Source organism: Pteropus vampyrus, unplaced genomic scaffold, assembly GCF_000151845.1.
Source record: "Pteropus vampyrus isolate Shadow unplaced genomic scaffold, Pvam_2.0 Scaffold39, whole genome shotgun sequence".
Lineage (NCBI taxonomy): Eukaryota > Metazoa > Chordata > Mammalia > Chiroptera > Pteropodidae > Pteropus > Pteropus vampyrus.
Genome location: NW_011888820.1, coordinates 10,306,451 through 10,328,683, shown reverse-complemented (window position 1 = coordinate 10,328,683; position 22,233 = coordinate 10,306,451). Strand labels below are relative to the sequence as shown.

At 35.6% G+C, this 22,233-nt stretch overlaps 1 protein-coding gene across 1 annotated transcript in view; it reads right to left on the bottom strand.

Moving 5' to 3' along the window:
- The window catches only part of CCDC192 (coiled-coil domain containing 192), a 191,114-nt gene that overhangs the window by 157,019 nt on the left and 11,862 nt on the right, over positions 1-22,233 (bottom strand). The window contains exon 3 of the mRNA XM_011358346.2: positions 4,213-4,320. Within this exon, the coding sequence (XP_011356648.2) occupies positions 4,213-4,320 (108 nt within the window). The remainder of the gene's footprint in view (positions 1-4,212; positions 4,321-22,233) is intronic.

Below are 22,233 nucleotides of genomic sequence, written 5' to 3'. Positions count from 1 at the left end.
GGCGCTGCCCATTTAGCTCCCGGTCTGGGCAGAAACAGACAAAAGACCCAAGAGATGACACAGAAAGAAAGAACAAAGTTAAAGTACGAAAGTCCCTTTACCAAGTGAACTGCTGACAAAGAATAGAAGAGAAAACTGGGTGGTCAAAAAGCCAAGCTTGGACAAGGAAGCCGGCGTGTGGAGGGCGGCCTTTCCTGGATGAAGTCCTATGAGATTGGGAGTGCCGGGTAACTGCTGTGTTACCTTTGGGTGTCTTTCAAACACTTTGAGAGACAACTGGAAAAAAAGAAGCTACTTACACACAAACCCATAAAAACATGAAAAGAGAATCACACAGTTCTGTTATGACTGCTAGCATGAGTGGAAATCAATTAACATTTATTGAGAACCTACTGAAGAGCTGAATACACATCTCGTTTAATCTTCATGACAGTCCTAAGAAACCAGTATGTTTACCTCCTTCTAGATAAGACAGCTGGGACTCAGGGAAATTAAGTGAATTGCCCAAGGTCATAAAGCTGGTGGAGCAGGAGCAAAGCTGGAACTATGATACGTCTGCCGCTGGGAGCTGGGGACCAGAAGCTGCTGTTGAATGAGAGACACTGGGCCAAAGATTTTTGCCAGAGGAAGTGTCTCAGGAACTGGTCTGCCATGTCCTCTGCACCGGGGTGTCTCTGAATCTGTGTTTCATTGTGAAACTGTGGGTTTTTCCTGACACTTCCTTAGCACAAAAAGCTGTGGAATCACAGCACAAAAGCTGTGAGATCTATTTTCTTGTATATGGTCAAAAATGCAGCTCACCAGAGCCTCTTTCTCCATCCCTCCAATATATACTGGTAATAGAAGCCAGAACACATGCAAAACTACTTTTATGAGTTTCTCCAGAAACCTTTTTACTCTTCTTTTTCCCCTTGCTTCCTTAACACTTTTCCTTCTTTCCTCTTCCCACTTCTAGTCCTTTATCAACGACACAATTTCCAGGCATTTCTTCCCACAGATCTTAAACTGTGGAAGATATAATCAAGTCTTTTCTTTAGCAAAACTAGATAATGTTTTGAGTTATTTACCATTTTAACCCAGGACAAGAGTTGGATTCTTACGATCCTTTCTCACTCTGGCCAACTGAATTGCTGCAAAGTTACTTCTCACAGCTGTGAATAGCCTAGATTATAAATCTTAATTACAAATTACCCTAATCTCATATTTCTTTTATTTTGACAATGGTGATATGACTGCAGAGAAATACAGAACAATTGTTAGCTAGCGGGAAGCCAACATAAATTCTGTTTACTGTGTGACCTCACAGAAGTGGCCACAATCTCCTTATTTCTTCACTATTTCTACATTACTTTTCCTTTCTCCACCCCCCCAGCACCCCCATAGTGAACCAACAGAGACTTTGCTGAAAGGAACCTTAGAAAGGTTTAGTTTAAGTAAACTGAGAGAGGCCCAGGACCAACAGATTCTTACTGTAGATGAAACCTTGGGCATCTATACTTTCCATTCTGAGTTAATTCTATGTTCTTAAAGCCAGGAGGTAGGAATTTGGCTAACAGTGAGATTTACTCTTCTCTCAAGGTAGACTCCACTGGTGAACAATACCATGAGCTTCTACACCTTAATTCCAGCACAAATCTTTGTCCTTGCCATTTCCTCTCCTTTGCCCTCCCCACCCATTTCTAGCCCCCATGACCGGCCAGTCCATCTGGCCAGTGCTTAGCCACAGGGCTGACGAATGGATTTGTGTTACCAGTGAAAGCCAGCTAGCATTCCCACCATCCTATGACAAATACTAGATTAGTGATATTTAAAAGAAGGTTTAAGATGTAAACATGTATACAGACAAAAATATTCCTACACACACACACACACACACACACACACACACACACACACACCATTGTCTTGAATACTAAAGACGATTTCTCTTTTCGCAACCACTTAGTGGCATAACCTGATAAGGAAGACAGTGGCACCCAGTGGACAAATGTTTGATTGTTTGAGACAGGTGTCCCTTCTGAAATGTTCTCATATCTTAGCCTTAAGAAAGGTCAGTTGCTCCCCTTATCTTTCGCTCTCCTCTGTCATCCCATTAAGACATCTACGGAATTTAAAAATAGGAGAGAGTGGAATATTCTTACAGTTTTCATATTTTCAATAATAAGACTAAACTAAACCATTGGAGAAAGCAAAAATTTCAGTATTAAATCCTCTGAGAACAATGTTTATATTTGATTAACCTGTTTCAACAGTAGCAGTGGAGACAGCTAAATCTAATAAAATACTCAATTTAATTAAAATTGCAATGTTGAAAATGCCTGTCATGTGCTTTTTTTTTTTTTTTTTTATACATCATGCCCTCTTTTTCCTCAAACTACTGCCAACTTCCAATTAAATTCACTTGGTTATACAAATTTGGCAACTCCAAGGACAATATTTCAGGAAAATAACACACACGAATCCCGCAACTTAATGCTATTGTGTAGTTTATCTGGGAGCCATACAAATACCTATCTTTACTCTTCAGCTCTTTGATTGATTATTTTGGTTGTGAGCTACTTGGGTAGTGAAGTCACAGTTATATATCTTTCTTCTCAAAACATTTTATTCATGGTAAGTACAAAAAAGTTGAGGGAAAAAATTCCAGTTTCCATTTCGTATATTTAATCTGCTAAATGCTGAAAAAAAATAGATCTAATTATTTGATGTTACATAAAAGGATCATCGAGTTAAGAATCTTAAATATTAGGGGCCCTTTTTATTGGATAAAACTATTTTATAAAGAACAAAATGAATGAGTACTTTTATGGGTGAATTGAATTTTACTGATCGAAATGAGAAATCATGAAAAGACATTCAATTATGAAATAAACATATATCTTAGTGCAAAATAATGCCAGTGGGCTGTCCTTGTTTAGTTAGCCACTTCAAAATTTCTTCCAGGTTTAGAGGTTCTGAAATCTTTTTTTTTTTCCCTTTGAAATGATACCTCATGTTCATCATTATATTTTTAGTAATATATAATTTTGCCACGTTTGAGGCTTGTTTGTATTTGCTTTAAAGAAAAGACCAGTTGGCAAGTCAGGGTTACGGCATGTGATTGAGATGGAAACTTTCCCAAATGGCTCTGGGCTGATGGCAACACCTTTTCATTAAATGATGTAAGTCCCCAGTGACACTTGCATCAGTCACATTTAGTCAATAAACAATAAACACATCCCAAAGTAAGCAGGCACTTTTTGGTAATTTGAAAAAGAAATAGAGGCCATTTTTGTGTGTGTCATTACATTACATGTTAATTGTACTTCTTTTTCTCATAATACAAGCAGCTTGCTCCCCTAGTTTTTGCAAAAATTCTTATAAAATTCTGATACAATCAAACTTTGCTATCCAGACATTTGTTACGTTTTTTAAAAAAGTTCCTAAAATATATTATCAAAATGTATCAATGTATGATAAATCAATAAGCATTTATAACATTTCGGGGTCTCTGCAGTCCATTTTCCTTCACTGACTGTCACCAAAAGCGAGCACTGGTGCCCTGTAGGAGGACCCTCTTGGGCCAAGTCCCACTGCCCAGGGGAAAAGGACAAACAGTAACAGTGGGATTTGCCCTGCACACTATGCTGTTTACAAAGTGTAATCATACTGGGAGATGATTCAGCCTCTGGACTGAGCTTTACTGATACCCACACGCAGTGTCTCTGAGATCAGAGACCTGACAATTGAGGCAGGTCACTTATAAAGCATTTGGGCTGCCCACTGCAGCCCAGGCTCCACCTAGGAAGCACTTGCTTTGTTTCTATGAGTTTCGAACACCAAGAAGAAAATCAATATTTAGAAAACTCTCTTGTCTCAAATAATTTGAGAAAATTACTTCTGTGTGGTTCCTATGGGTTTTATCCTACCTTTGGGCTTATCTTTTTATAATGCAAATATGCTTCACTCATTCAGGAAAACCACTTGCTTAAAGATGGCTTGCCTAACTCATGGGCTGTGGTGGATGAAAATCAAAATATAAATGTAAAAGTAGTCTTAAAGGCTGAAAAGTTCCATATAGATTAAAGTAATTTTTGTTAATCTAAAAAATGAATGAAATACTGTGTGTGTGCATGCATGTGTGTGAATAATCACAGAGGTTAAGGTACATATTTAGACTTACACTTGCTCTACTGAGAAATCTATCTTTTCAATATCAACAACAGGTATTACCTGCTCAGATAAGGTTTTAGCCTTTTCTTCCGCTTCCTTCAGGCAAGTCTCCAGAGCCTCGAGATGTGTCAAAGTAAATGACATTTGTCCAGTTTCCAGGGAATCTTTCTTTAAAATAATAATCAAGTATTACTTTTTGACATGGATAGGTTCCTGGGCACATCTTAAACAACTTTATGGACTAATGATAGGCATAATAAACTCACACAAATCATCTCTTTCTTCATCAACACATAATAAAACAGTGAAATTTTACAAAAACAATAGTCTTATTTAACATTTAAGGTCTAAAGGAAGAGTAAAAATGCATAGTAAATGACAACAATGAATAGTTTTAAAACGTTAGGATAAAATTACTCAGTTTGGAACTAGGTTAATCTGAGACTTTTAGTCTTTATACAAGGGAAAACTTTCCTTCAAGAGGTTAAGACCAAAATTTCACATTCCTAATAAGATGTCACCTAGAATGTCTACATTTTTTTACATTCACCTATCTTGAGGAACAGAGTCATCTGAATTCAGAGAAGCTCTTGTTTCCTCTGATCAGCACCTTCTTATCACAAATTCCATTAAAGCACAAATACCACATGGTTTAGAATCAAATCATCCTTCCCTAGAATGTGGTTAATATGACTCAAATTAGCAGATGTGTAGACTTTGCCTCTCAAAATTGTTTTAAAGTTGCTCTTTCTCATCTACAACTGCCTGAGGATTATGCAGAATGTGGCATGTCAATATGAGTCATGGGCCTTCTGAGACTAGAGCGCTTCCTGACTATTCTTTAGCTATCAAGACAATTAATTAAAATTACACAGCAATATGAGAAGTTAAAAAGGAAAACCTGCTGCTTTGTTTTTTCCCTTTGGTTTAGGAGCCCACTGATTTTACACATGTGTGCATTTCCTCATGATACAATAGAGCCATCTGGTGGTAAATGGAACCAGCCATAAAAATAAAGCATTCATTCATTTCCTTTAATTGTTCATACAGTACTCTTACATTTAGGGCTCTGTGTCAGGGGTCTGATATAAATGAAACTTCATGGGATGAGAAGAGAAAGAATTTTTCTATGTCTCAAAAACAGCCTGGCTCCCGGGTAACATGCAGCTGTGTTATCTCACCCAAAAGTTGGCTTTTGGAGTATAACATCTTGGTCTAGAATGTTGATACTTGGGATGAACCAATGATGATTCCAATAATTTTAAGAGTCACTCTACAACAACAGCAACAAAAACAACAACAACAACAACAACAACAAAAACAAACCTCAAGACAAATTTTTTGTGTATTTACACTTGCAGATAATTCATGCTGCGAAACATTTTATGCAGAAAAGGGGAAATTGTCAAGAGGCAAAACTATTCCCAAAAGATTGGGAATCCCTAATTTAAACTACTATTTCCAGGGAGCATCTTCTTGTCTAATGCTGGATTTCAAGTGAAGTTTTTAAAATTCTTGTGACTAGACCAAGTAAAATCACCTAATCTGTTTCTCTGGGTCTTTTTTCTCCAAACACCCCACATTTCTCCAGCCAAGGATAACCATTTCCAGTAAGACAAAAACATTGTAAGTAAAGCCAAATGAAACAGGCTTGACTGAAGACTGGTATTAAATAACATAGGACTTTTCATGCAGGTAGATTTAAGAAATTGTCATATGTTATTGAACAGAGACAGTCCTGAGCAAACTGAAGAATGCAGTCTGAGTTCTTTAGCCCAGATGCAAGCTATCATTCCCCCATCTTTGACTTGCCTTTGTGTTCTCCTCACTCCCTTAAAAGAGTCGTAAATGTGTCTTCGCTGAGGTAAAAATGTCTTATACAAAAGCAAGTACTTTTTAATAGGAGGCAACTAGCGTTAACCAAACAAAGGAATAAAAAGTAAACCAATAATAATTTCAGAAATAAGTAAATACATGGGGTTAGGAGTTTTGGAGGTGGGTGTGTGGTTTCAAGGATCCTAAAAAAGTTAGTTGTTGTCAGTCATTGTCCCAGTTTTGCAGGATGAGATGGCAGAAGAGCAGAAAGGTGGGATTTACACAGTCAAGTTCATTCTGCTTCAGGCATGTGCGGACATACATAAAGCAATTTATTATAAACATGAAACTGTCTTGGTGGTTAAAGTAAGTGATGAATGAATTATACTAATAAAAAGCCCTTTATACTCTTTCTTTCTTAATTTATTTTTTTCTTGATTTCTGTAACCCATCTCAGTATCTTTTCATTGTCCCTTTCCTTACTTTTAAGTCAGAATATCTGTCTTACGATGACCTTGCTCTTCTTCCTTAACCATGCAAACCCTTTCCACCCTTCATGACTGGTTCAAGGACTCTGATTAATCCAAATCCTTCGTGCCCCCTCTGAATCCACACACAACACTTAGGCCCCTGCATGCTCTGAACATTTAGTGGGAGCTCAATACATAGTTGTCAATTGAAGACTCATCAGTTGTTAATTGAATAGTTGTTAATTGAAGGCTCATCAGTCAAAGAAGGTGATTGCACCAGAAGGAGCAGTCCTTCATGCGGAGAGGCTGTAACAGTGACTTCTTTGAGCAATATTTGTCATGCATCCAGCCTGGGACACCGACAGGGATCAGATCCTTAGAGAAATTCTGCTTGCCAAAGCCAGATGCAAGATAACGCAGCAGAGAGCAAGAAGATGGCCATGAAGTTGGGTGATGATGACAGGAGGGGTTGTTGTGAGGATTAAATGAGGTAAGGCAGTTAACTTCTTAAGCAGATGAAATCCTCAATTAATATTATTAATAATTCCATTATCTTAACTCCTTTAAAGAGAATCATTTGATATTAAAACTTTCTAGTTTATTTTTAGACCCTAGTAAAAGAAAGTTCCTGTAGAGACACTTGTAACAACAAATGATCAAACGACAGCAGTGGGAAATTCAGTCAAGTATGAGATTAGAACAAAGTTACTATGTTAAATGTATGCATGTGCATTTATTTAACGGCCATATTGCTAAATAAGGGCATTGTTATAGAAAATTCCACCTTTTCAGAAGAGCATTTGGACATGGGTCAGTTTAAGATGATTAATTGTTTCTAGCAATCTAAAGCTTCCAATGTCCAGGGTTCTGGCAGCAGCCCCTGCTCAAAGGTGCGGTAACTTCCTGCCGCATAAAACATGCTTTCGATACATTTTGCAATGGTCAAGCTTCCTGCTTGGTGCTTCCTGTATTTACTACTACTGTCTATTCGTCTTTCCCCCTGCTTTGACAGGCCCCGAAGGCTCTACACTTGCTTCCCCTTCTACAACCTGCTTATATTTCTCGCATGGATTAAAGTCTTTCCCCAGGCTTCTAGCTCAGCCCCTTCCCCTGCGCAGATTTCTGGGAGCTCTCCTGTAATCTTTGGAGATCAGAATTCATTTAAGAGTGGAAATTTTGTCACTCTGACATCCCTTTGCACTTAGCTTTTGCAATAGTTTCTTAGGCAATAATTTAAAAATTCATTTTCCGGACTTCAATCCATTCTAGTGAAAATAGTATTCTTCTGTGCTTGGAGCTGCCTTAATAGTTACCTAATAAGATGTTTTTAATTCGGAATGTGAACAAACTACAACTATTGTCAAAGCCCAGTGGAAAGAAGGTTCTAGAAAGTGCCCATCGATATAACTGTGAAGGAGACGGCCATGCGAGAATGACAGATGAGCATTGATTAAGGAGAACTCTGGACTTAGCAGGCCATTTGACTTGGATAATGGGACTTGTGGCCTTCACTTCTCAGTCTCAGTTTTTCGTCTTTAAATTATGAATGTACTGGCCAGATCCCAGTGGAAAATGGATGGCCACTTTAATGGAGTGACTGAGGGGGGTTTAATGAAGGAACTGTGTACAGAGATGGGGGCACAATTAAGGGCATCAACAAAGGATAGTGAGCCAACCCCTAGAAGTGAAGGTACCATTTGCCTTAGCTTGAAGAAGTAGGGGAAGAAGTAATGAGAGAGTTATATTATTGCAGTATCAAGAAAGGAAGTTGCAGAGAGGGCCACCCCATGAGCTGGGCCTTTGGGTAGAGGAATATAGCTACTGCCAACCTGTGTCCAGACAGTAGTAGCGTATGGACCAGTTAAATGGCTTGACCTCGTCTTTCCTCACTTCAGTCTGTATTTCCCTTGGGCTCAACCCAAGAAGCCAGAAGGCAAGAGAGCCTGAATGACAAGTCCAGAGAGATCAGCTTCCCTGGAAAAGAAGGGAGTGGGAGAAAAGTAGAAAGTGAATCTGGAAGGGGAAACAAAGAAACCTCAGGCCAAAGGCATTTCATTATATTAGTGTGTTCCAAATGCCAGCCCATAGATGAATGTTGGTTTATAGTAACATTTTCACCAGTCAGCAAGGAAAGAACAAAGCTAAAAATTGTAAAAGAACTTGTAAATTTTTCATGAAGTCAAATTAATTCCATTTAGAGGACTGTCTTTTATTCTGAGACTGTGATTGGTCTATACATTTTGGTGTTCATGATGGCGATAGTATATGGAAATTATTGTGTTTTAGTGTTTTTTTCTTGATAAAAAACGGAAAATTGGCAGTCTTATCAGAACTAACCCGTTATTTTGGGGGCAAATATTCTTATGGGTTTATGAAATCTGAAAGTATAGAGACCCTCTATCTAAGTCACCTCTGTTAAATTATGAATTGAATGTCTTAGCAGGTGGCCTTTCCAGAACTATGATACCTGAATTCCTCTGGACCAATCTTTCATACTGTGAAAGATTTAAGTACTTTTCCATTTCTATAACATCACTGATAGAATAAAAGAAAAGGGTATTCAAAAGGACTTATATTTTAACTTATAAAAAGATTGTTGGCATGGAAATTAAAGAGAAATGACCATGTGACATTTGATAGCTTCATAAATAAGTTTAAATAGTGGCTTAACTTTAAATAAGAGGCCAACTCTCATTTTAATTCAATTTAAAGCATTTCAATTCATAAGAAAACATTTTAATTTTCTTAAAAAATAAAGGAGGGGGAAATGAAGAATTGCTATTTAATTGGTATAGAGTTTCAGTTTTGCAAAATGAAAAGCTCTGGAGATTAGTTGCACAAAAGTGTGAACTTTACTGTACTTTACAATTTAAAATGGTTAAAATGGTCAATTTTATGTTATATGTGTTTTACCACATTAAAAATAAAAGTAACATGAAACAAATATATAAAGCAGGTAAATTACGGAGTGAAGGAATCAGACAATGTTAAAATTAATTCAACTATTCTACCTACTTCACAGGGTTGTCGTGAGAACAAATTAAAAAAAAGATAGCACATAATAAAAACTGTAAAATAAAAAAACACAATAAGGTAATCTTACTGAAGGAAAGGATTTTGATTCCTTTAATAAAGGAAACAAATGCTATTTGTTTTAAATAAAATTTTGGTTTAGTGGAGCATATAATAGTGTAAATACTTTTCTCATTTGTAAAGATAGTGCTTGTAATAGTTGAGTTTTTCATGACAGGATTATTTATTTTCTCATACATCATACATAAGTTTATATTTTGAGTACTTTGGCATATTGACCAGCAATGTTTTCTTCCTCCCACTGTATCCCAGTATTTGAGAAAATGCACATGCCTGTAGGAAGAAGGACTTTCAGATCAGCTAATAAGTAAGGTGATAGAATTTTACTGCTCAAATTAACTGAGGATTTTCAAACGTAGCTTTGTGAATAAATTATTGCTAAACTGTGTATAATCAACAACAAATATTTTATGACTGATAGTGTTCAGAGTGGAGGTAATTTTTTCTGCTAGTAAAGTATAGGCTATAAATAAGTAAACTTAAATTTAACTCAATGATAAGAACTTCAATACTCTAATGATGTTGTTCCCAAAACCTAGCAAGGAAATACTTAATTGAACTTGATGTTTCATAAGAAAACTTTTCTATAAGAATCCACTCCCCTAACCCAGCTTGGCATTTACAGAGACTTCTTTCTTTACCAAGGTTTGAAGGAGAAATGTGTTATGCATTCTTTTGGATCAGATAAAAGTTTAGCAACAATTTCCATAGTACATTCCAATATGATAAGGTAAGCGGAAGACAGATGGGACAGCTCTCTTTTGCTGTAAATTTCCACTTCTTTTAAGGTCTTCCAGTCAAAATATTACTAAGAGGCATGGACACAATACCAGAAGGTGACATAACGTGCCTGACATTAGCTACTCAATGGGCCTCAGTTTTCTCGCTCATGAAATGAGACCATTACATCTCATTCATCTTGCTCTCTTTGGTGGCCATTTGTCATACTATGTTGACGGTCCAGTGTCTTTCACCTGTTTGGAGAATTTCCCAACTTATGAATCTCATCTACACAAAGTATAAGTCAGGAATTCCTTCTCAAGCATCCTTTGCATCTAAGTGTTAGGCATATGGCTTTACCAATCAAACATACCAGCTTGAGATTTCAATATAGATGAGAGAGATATGACACAGCTACCAAATAGAATGGAATCTGGTCAGGTTAAGAGGGTCATTCTCTCTTCAGAAGCTGCAGGGATAGAAGACTTAGAAGTAATATCTCATACTCAGGGGAGTAATAAGTGATACGGGGCCAAAGTCAAGTGGCAGCAGTAATTGATTCTTCACCAGAATCTGGCAGTGTAATTGTGGTTCATCTCCAAGCCTGAGAGGTCTTCTGAAACACCTAATATCCTTTAATGATTAATTTTCCCCTTAATACTAACTAGGCTGGGTTCTGTTGATTTTGAATGTAAATTTGACTGATTATTACTTATTGTTTGTGTGATTTTAAGCAAGTAATTTAATTATTCTGAGCCTCTATTTCATCACCTCTAAAAATGGAAGAAATAATAACTCAATAGGGGCTGCTGTCATGACTAAATGTGGAAGTGCAGAAAAATGCACATAATTGCTAATCCATAGAAGTAAATTTTAAAAAGCATTTTTTTTTTCAATCTCTTGCTTTTATGTTTCAATGGTATAGCTTCTGGGAGCTCACAGCCTTGGAAAGAGCCTAAGAGTTGGTCATAAAGACCCAAAACTTTTTTTAAAACTCTGATGGTCTTGGCATTATGCAACTACATGTAGCCCAGTTACTCCTCGATGGAAAAAGTGATTTTTATGCATAATATAATAGCAAAAATTCAAAAATGTAGTAGAATAAGGCATAGCCTTCTCTGCCTGCTAACGAGGGGTTTTATTTAGTCTGCTCTGTTTCTTCCTTTACTTGACCTTTTTGCTAAATGTGTTCTTTTGGGCTTCTAAAATGAAGAAGGAGAGATTGAAGAAGAGAGAGAAGAATATTAACTAGGGCTAAAGGAAAAAGTTTTCCAAAAAACTTTTGAGGAGAAAACTTGGGAAAAGCTGTCATGTGAAATAGAAGCTTATGGAAAAGGAAAGAAGAATTTTTAAAAAGTGTATCGCTGAAATTTTTCCACACATACTGTTTAATTAATGCAATTTAAGCCCCAACATGCCATCGGAGTTCATTGGACCCAAATGTAGTTTTGGGTTTCTGTTTTTGAGCCATTCTATTTATAAAAATCTATATTTCATGGCTTTTATTTTTTCCTAGAGGTCTCACAAAAAACTAAAGAATACTTATTTATTTTTAAAAAATAGAATAAAACTCATTCTACCTTGCAAATACAATACAGATCCACTGGAACCTTTTACAAATCTAAGATATATTATGGGGTCTTAGTAATCTTATTTTTCCTGTATTTGAAACATGTTATTTAATCATCCTCAGAATTATTTAGTATTATTATTCATCAATTATTTCCAACTAAGACTTTAAAGATTAAAAAGAACCCCCCAAAAATTGTGAAATTGCCTAGAAAGACAATGCCATAGCAAAATTAATAATTATCCTTCATTTCTTATTGTGTTGCCAAAAGTATTGCATCATCTTTCAAGGTATAAAAGAAGAGATACCATTTTTATAGGCTAGCTTTGACTTTCATTACACACAGCTGTGAATACTGAATTTTTCTTTTTCTATGCATAATGTCCAAAGAGAAGAAAATTGACAGAGGAGGACGTTTCAAAATTTTTAGACAAATCAGAAGTTGAATGTGAAGAGCAGCAAGCACTCTTGCCCAGCACTGCCCAGTGTGGCAGCCACTAAACCATAGGTTGCTCTTCAGTACTTGAAATGTGTTTAGTTTGAAGTGAGATGTGTTGTAAGTATAAAACACAAGATTTTTGAAGATGATACAATAAACAAGAATGTAAGCTATCTCGATACTTTTTTATATTGATTACATATTGAAATGACAATATTTTCGATAGGTTAAATAAACTTTATCAAAATTTACTTTCACTTGTTTATTTAAAAATGTTAATGTCACTAGAAAATTTAAAATTATGTAGACACTTACAGTATATTTCTATTGGACAGTGCTGTTCTAGATGCTAATGTTGATGGTGGAATTAATTATGTAAGTGAAATAGACTATGAATCTTCAGATCATGACTTCCTTGAGACTGAGATGCATGTCCTCAAACATGAACAGGATAGTCCCATACAGGAGAGACTACACGCTATTTGGTAACAAGAACTTGGACTATCCTGTTTGCTAAGAAGATGTGTGATAGTATTCTCCCACCTTTTAAAATCTTTATATGCCAAAATTTTTGCTTGATATAAAGAGATTTGCTATGTTTAAATTCTTATTAAAATTTCTAATGAGAGGGTTTTTATTTTACTATCTCATTCTTATGTAAATTATAACTTTAAATATAAAAGATTTAGATAGATTTATTTGATCTAGATGGTAAATGATGATGACTATTTTTCTAGTATACTAAGGGTTAAGCACTTGAGTAATTTGAAAGTTACCTTGTGGGTAGTAGACTGTTTTTTTAAGTCACAAATCAGTGCTGAAACCAAACCATTTGGATTTCGGAATTACATGTCAAGCAGTCACAAGGAAAGTTATGGAAGACTTTTTAATTTTCAGTAACTTGATTATTAAAACAATGTATAAGAACACATCTGAAGGCACTAGACCCAAATCTGGCTTTATTCAGAAGCAGAAAAATGAATAGGACTCAGAATATAGTCACCACAGACAGATATTTCTATTTTAAGGAAGAATCTAAGTAGTAATAGCCCCTAGGGAAAGCAAGCTGTTCTAGAATTTATAGTAGGCATTTGAAACAAGCAAAACAGGGCTTACTCCTTTCCAAAGAATGTTTCTGAACCACATTTAATTTAAAAATCTCTTTTAATTTAACTTTCCTTTGCATTAAGTGTATGTATGATTCAGGAACATTTTCTTCCTAACTGAAAAACACAACATGTCCAGCTACATAATGACAAACCCATGGGAATCATTCACATATTTATTGAGCACCTTTTATATGTAGGTCCCAGAGATTGCCACATGCTATGGGTAGAATATTTGTGTCCCCTGCCCCCTCAAATTCATATATTGAAGCCCTAACTTCCAATGTGATTGTATTAGGAGGCGGGGCCTCTGGGAGGTCATTAGGTTTAGATGAGGTCATCAGGGAAGAGTCCTCATGATGGGATTAGTGTCCTAATAAGGACACTTTCTGGTTCTTATAAACTAGAGAGCTTCTTCCCTGTCACCTTCCCTTTCTCCCTCACTCCCTCCCTTTCTCTCCCCTAATCTCTAATCCCCACAATGTAAGGATACAGTAACAAGTCAACCATCTGCACCAGGATCGAACCATGCTGGCACCCTAATCTCTGACTTCAGAACTGTGTGAAATAAATGTTTATTGCTTAAGCCACACAGTCTGTGATATTTTGTTAGGGCAGCCCAAGCTGCCTAAGACACAACACTTGGTGTATTACCCTCTAGAGCTGTGTATGCCTGTAAGATGAATAACATATATTACATTGATTCATACATACATGGTTATATATGGTTAAATTATGATTGTTTTTAATTAACAATGTCATAGGTATAATCTACATTTGAATGATGATCGATATCATTGTCCATAATTTTTAACTTTAAAAAATTACCATAATTTTTAACCGTCACAATAAATTTTATTACATGCATTTATGACTTTCCCTTCTATTGGAAAACCCTGTAATAAGCATATTTATGTATCTTTGTTAACTCGTTTTTTTTATTTTCTTAATATACATAAAAAAGCAGTTACTGGATTTTAAAGAGTATATACTTGATACATATTTAAGATTACAACCCCCCAAATTAACGATCCCACCAAAATGATGAAAATTGTAGTTTTCTTACACATTGGCCTACAATGACATTGTCAGTACTTTTTACAGCTGTCAAAGTTACAGGTAAATATGACATCTAAATTTCAATTTTTTTTATCTCTGCCTTTTATTGAGTTTGGACATTTTATTTGATAAATGCAAGTTTGGACATCTTATCGGATATTTATGTCTTCTTTTGTGATTTGTAAAATGTGTCCTTTGTTCATTTTCTATTTCAGGGCTAATCTTTTCCTCATTGATTTATATGAGACCTTAATATATTAAGGATATTATTTTGTAATAAATGTTACAAATATTTTCTATTACTTATTTTGAATATTTACAAAGTCTTAAATAGGTTGAAATAGTGTTAAATGGTAAGTTTTCTTATGAGGTATAGAATTTTCAAGTACTAAATTATTTTTTCATCTTTGTGCATTAATGCATAACTTTGAAGAGAGAGTCAACATTTTAAAGAAGCAAACTCTAACCCAAACTTGGAGAAATACTCGATTTCTCTGAACCTCATTAAGTACAGATAACACATCACATTGATTCAAATTATTAGATCTATTTTGAAATAACTCTTTGACTCTGATACCCAATCTAAGAGAAACAGCTCAGCTATTGACATAATACCTGGGGTTATTATTCCCAGCAGCAAATTTCAGTTTAACAAAACTATCAAAATAAATTAAACTGTTGTTATTCAATCTGCCTGATGAGACTAAGGGCAGCCAGAGGCTAAGCTTTTTACAGGAGAGCCTGCCTCCTTCTGATTCTCATTCTCAAGTCACCCCCACTTTCTTCCAACTTCTCTCCAAGTATTCATAGAGCGCCTCCCAAAGGGATAGTTACTCCTTTGGGAAAGGCTAGATTGAATAATTGTCCTAACCCTTTGGAAGATATTTTCTTTCAAGGAAATTTTGAAGCTTTGGAAAGTATTTTTCTTCATACCACAGCAATCAAAGTGGGCTTTCAAAGTCAGACCGATTGATGAGATTATCCCCAAAACACATTTCCCCCTCGCCCTGTCTTCCTCTGATCTAAACCTTCAAGTTTCAGAAGATGAGAATATTGTACGTGAACTTCAGTTTACCCAGAATATTAATTTAGAGTAACTCTTGAATTCAACTAAATGTATATATTTAACTTCTGTTCCGTTTTTACATCTCACGACTTCCTTCTATACACATGAATTTCTCAGCATTTTCACCCTCACGGGGAAAAAAAAAAAAAGTCAACATTACACAGCACAAATTAGCATGCTTTCCCCAAATAATGCTGTTGTTTGGAATTTTTTGCCATTTGAAGGAGCCAAATGGTGCAAAAATGTCATGGGCATTTAATGAAACAGATTTGCAGATACTCAGATGCTTCAGTTTATAGAGATCCTTTGCGCCATCAATGCCTCTTGGGGAAATTTTGAAAAATATCCTATCTGTAAACAATCTGTTTCAGTGTCACATGTTTTCTAAATTTTGCCTGTTGACATTTAAGAAATATAAAGGAACACATTTACATGTGAAAATAGGACCTTTTGTTTCTTGCACATGTACTCTATTATAGAAGTTAAAAACAAAATAGATCATTTTGCTTAATTGCTTGTGAAGGATCATTTTCAAAAGAACACTTCCTAGTTCTTTGACCAACCTCATTTTTGACTGCTAAGATCTTTTTTACAGCCTTTGTTCTCAAGTTAAATAGAACTTATTATTAAAATGGGAACTTCTGGAGCTAATGTCTTCCTTTATTTTGTGTCTATCTATAGCATTTTCTTTCTTTTAAGTTGAAATATTTTTTTATGTCTAGATTTGTATTGCCATAACTTTGTCCAACAAAATATCTCTGAAAATTCTCCTAAGCACATGATATTCTATTATTTCCTCAACCCTTAAAATTGTTTTTGGCATGTGACATTTTTTGAAATAGGAGCAGAACTCATGTGTAACTTCTGGGTGGAATACTAGTTCTACAGTTTGTCCCTCCTTTATTGTTGCCTCCCTGGATTGCAGAAGTGCATTCCCAGATGAAGCTTCCATCGGGATCGTCCCTGAGGAACTATGATGGATAGAGACTCTCTGCCATCCACCTTGGATGGGTATTGTGAAGAAAAAATAAATTATTCAAATAAATCCAATACTAAGATAAGCCATTAGCTAATTGAAAATAATAACCTTTAAAATTTTTAATGACAATCAAATTAAATTGAAATGAATTGAAGTTTTGATCTTTCTTGATAATTGACAAAGGAAAAAATGTATTTCTCATCAATTACAATGATACCATCACTATGCACTGCTTGACCTGAAATTTCTTTTGAAATTGTTTCTTTTTAGAATATAGGCTACATGATTCGAATTAGATAAACTCTTGAAGAAGTGTAGGGGCAGGAGAGCATGATATGGATCAGCTCCTCATTTACTGTAGGATCTCAACATAAAATTAGCTATATGAGAGCTTGAACAATGGTAGAAACTCCAACTAACATTTCATGTCCCAACATCTGGGTAGATAACATTACTCACTCAGACAGAGCAATGTTAGATACTATCTAGAGAACTAGTAGATGTCCCTCTAAGTAAAAATTCAATTTCCATACTATTTGTGTTCTTTGCAGGAAAAAATCAATTTTCAGATTGACTAAGTGAATATTACCATGCTTTATTAAATGTAATATTTTACTTCCTAAAATTTGAGAACAAATATTCATTAAATCTCTTACTTATACGAAGAAAGATTTCTTTGAAGGGCTATCGAAATTACAATGACAATTTCTACTTATATCTTTTGTCTTGTCTTCAATGACAATATAATGGCTGTTTTGCATTCTTTATAAATGTTCATTCACAAAACACTCATTAGGTTAGACCTATTCTGACTTTGTGATTCTATTAGGTTAGGGTCCATGGGAAACAGACTCAGAGATTTGGCTGCAGACTTCTTATTGGAGATGGCTCTTGGGAGGAAGCAGAAATGCAACAGCGGGCTCCGCCAATTCCAGGGGGAGCTCTGGAGCTGGGCTGGCCCTTTGAAATTGTTCTTGCTCAAAGGAAGTTTTTGCGGTTCTATTATCAAGCAGTCACTGGAATCATGTCGATCCTATAAAAAGGGATGGCTTTGGGACAGTGGCACTCCTTCAGCTGAAGGAAATTCCTGGAGAGGGATTTAGCTGTGAGTCATCATCAAGAAAAATTAACTCAAAATAAATAATGATCTAAATATAAAACCTAAAAGTATAAAACTTATAGAAGGAAATGTTTGTGACCTTGGACTATCATAAGTAAGAAAGCAAAATTATGATCCACAACAGTACAAATTGATAAATTAGTCTTCATCAAATTAATACCTTCTGCTCTTCTAAAAACACTGTTAAGAGAGTGAAAAGACTAACCACGGGCTGGAGAAAATACTTGCAAAACACACATGTGAAAATTTACTTGTATCATGAATACATAAAGAACTCTTAAAACCCAGTAATAAGAAACAAACACAGCTTAAAAATGGACAAAAGATTTCAATATGTATTACACTAAATAAGATATAAGGATGGCAAATAAGCACATGAAGATTTACTCAACACCATCAATTATTTGAGGAAATTCAAATTAAAATCACAATGAGATATTACTCTATGCCTATTAGAATGGCTTACATTTAAAAGGCTGACCTTACCAGGGCTGGAGAGAATGTGGATAAACTAAAACTTTCATATACTGTTGGTAATACCATAACTTCAGAATTTTGACAGTTTTTAAGAAAGTTAAGCATTTACCTACTATATGACTGAACCATTTCCTTAGGTATTCATCTATGTTTTAGTGTGTATTGATAATATATTTTTATTGCTAAACCAATTCCCTTAGGTATATACCCAAGGGAAAAGAAAGCATATATCCATACAAAAACTCATACATGAATATTTACAGTAGCTTTATTTGTAAGTCAAAAACTGGAGATAACTTAAATGTCAGTCAACAGAGGAAGGGATAAACCAAATGGTACATTCGATACAATAGGGGTACTATTTTAGCAATAAAAATAAATTATGAATACACGTTAAAACATGGATGAATCTCAAACTAATTTTGTTGAATGAAAGCCAGTAAAAGGGGTACATGTTTTATGACTGTTTATGTAAAGCTCAAGGAAATGCAATAATATATAGTGACACGAAGCAGACCAGTGCTTCCTTAGAAATGAAGTATAGGCAGGTGAGGAGAAGTGGGTGAGAGTGATTACAAAGGATCATGAGAAACTTCTGGGGGTGATGGATAGTTTCATTATTTTGACTGTTGTTATGGTTTCATATGTATATACATATGTCAAAACTCACCAACTTGTACACTTTAAATTTGTCAAGTATTCTCCAGTAAAAGAGAGAGTAGAAAGGAGGGAGAGAGAGAGAGAACCAAAACAAAAAGTTTTGAGATATTGCTCATCTATTAGAATGGTAGAAAATAAAAATAAATAAGTATTTTCTAGAATAGCAAAAATCTTTAAATATATATAGAAATGCAGTTCTCTATTGAGCTCATTTTAAGAATAGGAATGTCTCCTTTAAATCATTTGATATGTTTATCGAAAGCACAACTGATATATTAACTATGATTCATTAATGATTTTAATGTTTGCTCATCAAAGGGAGGAATCTTCTAAATGCCATTTTAGAATGTTAACGTTTAGAACTATCAGAAACATTATTAAATATATACTTTCTGTGAAAAATAATACTGTATTATACCAAGTACTAAAAGAACAGAATTTATACTATTTGATACAATTTGAGGCATTGCTTGCCACCCCCAGTTTATCGAATATTAAATCTTTTAGTTACTTTAAGGGCATTTTGTAACTGACTTCCTATACAGTGTGCTATGAATTTGACTTACAAATTAAAAATTTTTTAAAAGTGCTTTCATATCTTTGACACTTAAAATAATGACTCTTTAATGAAGTCATCACTAAATTACAACCTAAAAGCTAAATAGCTTAATGAGGTTTCATAATAAGCTTAGCTATGCACAATGAGTGAAGTACTTCGTATTCTAGCATTAATGACTTTATATTCACATTCTTACTTTTGGATGTAACAGTACACATAACCAATGGTATTGTATGTTCTACGTTGTTCGTTTCTGTGTGTCCCAGTTCTCAAGAGTGGTTCACGGGGAGAAATCCTGAGCTGGGTGTCCGGTTCAGGCCAGAACTCATTGCAATAGAATTTTTATTTCCTAAACAGTTTAAAATTAGATGACTTATACGCACTAGCTGTTCTCTGTCAGAGGATGTTAAAATGGAGCAAAAGCAACAGTTCAAATAATATTCTAATCATTCATCAGGCCCAAAGGAATAAGGTCCAGATAAACAGGGACAACCTGGTACCTGAGAAGTGGATATAGATAAACTAACTCTCAATGGATTATCCCACAATGTTCCTACTATGTAGTGAACACATATTCATTGATCATTCCACAGCTGGAATCTCCCTCAACCGTCCTGATTCTCAATTTCTTAATTTCTAATGTGTTAATAATAATTAGAAGAAAAGTATCAATATGATAGTGATGATTCTAAAACCCACCGCGATCTGTCGCTATCAGGATTCAGAGGGAAGGCTTTTGTCAATTACCTACTGCTATGCGCCAAGCTCAGTCCATTTGTTCTATTTCCAACGATACTAGTGAGTGCTGTTATAGTATCAGAAACTTTGTCCCAGGAACACAGAGGCGAATAAAAGCCAGTCCTCACTTGAAGAACGCACAGTTCACCAGGAGAGTCCAAAAGGTAAAACAGTCGTCAGAGACTGGCGTGGCAAAAGAAAATGAGAAACCACAGTCTCCAGAAAGCAGTGCCACAAAGGCGGAGTGTGTTTCATTCTGCTTGGATGGTCAAGACTTCTTCACAGAATTAAACAGATTTCATCCCTCGCCTCAACCTTCTCTACTAAAACTAACTATAACTGTTTAAAAAAGGCATCTGAGATCCACGTGTAATTTGGTTCCTCACGGCACAGAGCAGAATAGTTTCTGTGGAGTGACCGATCACTCCACAGAAGCTACTGAGTTCCAAGATTTAAAGGGGATTGTGTGGTGAGGAGGCAGAACTAATTGTGGATATCCTATGGGCTTGAGGTCTCTAATCCTAACCTCCTCTAGCTAAATGTATTCTTTTAGAAATGTGAAAATACAGTAACTAAAGCAGAACCAGCTACTTCAAGCCCCAGGGCTCCCAACAACAGTAAATGTAAATTGAGAGGAGAGAGAGTCTGAACTCCAGGAAGCTAATTGGGAGCCCTAGGCAGAAATCCTAAATGTGATAATTGGCACCTGGTCCTTTTCAGTGAGTGGGTTATCTCTAGGGTGCTGATTGATTAGGATTGTTAGAGGAAAAGGCCGTAAGCACAAATCTGTGAGCTGAAGTCTCCTATTTCCAGAACTCCAATTTAATAGCAATCCAACTAGTACTAAATTTTTTTTTAATTAAAAATAAAAAAAAAAATAACAGCAATCCAAGGGTTCTAACCAAACAGATAAAATGTTTTCATATAATACCAGTAAGGTATTCTTTCTTTGAGCAACAGAATCATAAATAGTTCCACTATATAAAATAAACACTCATTATAAGGTTCTCTTTTGCTAATCGAAAAATAAAAGCAACATTAGATTAAAGTAACACTAGAGTTAGAAAACAAATGTTTAAAGTCATATTCTACTAATCTAAGTTGACTTATATTTCTTCTACAAGAACCCTTCTGAAATTACTATGGATTTGAGAGATATGTCCAGTCTGTCTGGGGCCAGATTAAATAAACTATACTTAAAAAAGAGGTTAATATTTTATGAACAAAAATAATTGCGCAGAAGTGAGGTTCTGGATATGCACCTTCCTAGATCAGTTCTTTGCCAGTGATGCTGGGTGGGACAGAAGTGATAGAGCAGATATTCTGAATTGGAAAGAAACAGAATTCAAAAAGCCAGATCTCCTGGCCCACAGGGGAGCCTGTGTGACTGCTATCGATTTCCAACAACTAGACTCCTGTACACATGCAGGTACTTTACCAACAAATGTCACAGCCCAAATATCTTATTTGAGGTACAAGCATACCTCATTTTATTGTACTTTGCTTCTTGCACTTAGCAGATGCTGCATTTTTTTACAAATTGCAGGTTTGTGGCAAACCCTGTGTCCAGCAAGTCTATTGGTGCCATTTTTTCTGACAGCATTTGCTCACTCCGTGTCTCTGTGTTGCATTTTGGTAATCCTCACAATATTTCAAACTTTTCCATTATTATTATATCTTTATGGGGATCTGTGATCAGTGATCTTTGATGTTACCATGGTAATTGTTTAAGTCGCCACAAACAGTGCCCATATAAGATGGCAAAGTTAATAAATTTGTGTGTTCTGACTACTACACCTACCAGCTGTTCCCCCATCCCTCTCCCATCCCCTCTAGCCTCTCTATTCCCTCTGACATAACAATATTAAAATAGGCCGATTAATAACCCTGCAATGGCTAAGTGTTGAAGCAAAAGGAAGAGTTACGTGTCTCTCACTTTAAATCAGAAGCTAGAAATGATTAACTCAGTGAGAAAGGCATGTCAAAAGCTGAGATAGTCCAAAAGCTTGACCTCTTGCATCAAACAGCCAACTTGTGAATGCAAAGGAAAAGTTCTTCAAGGACATTAAAAGTGCTACTCCAGTGAACACATGAATCATCAGAAAGCAAAACAGATTTATTGCTGATAGGGAGAAAGTTTTAGTGGTCTGGATAGATGATTAAATGAGCCACAACATTCCCTTAAGCCAAAGCCTAAGCCAGAGCAAGGC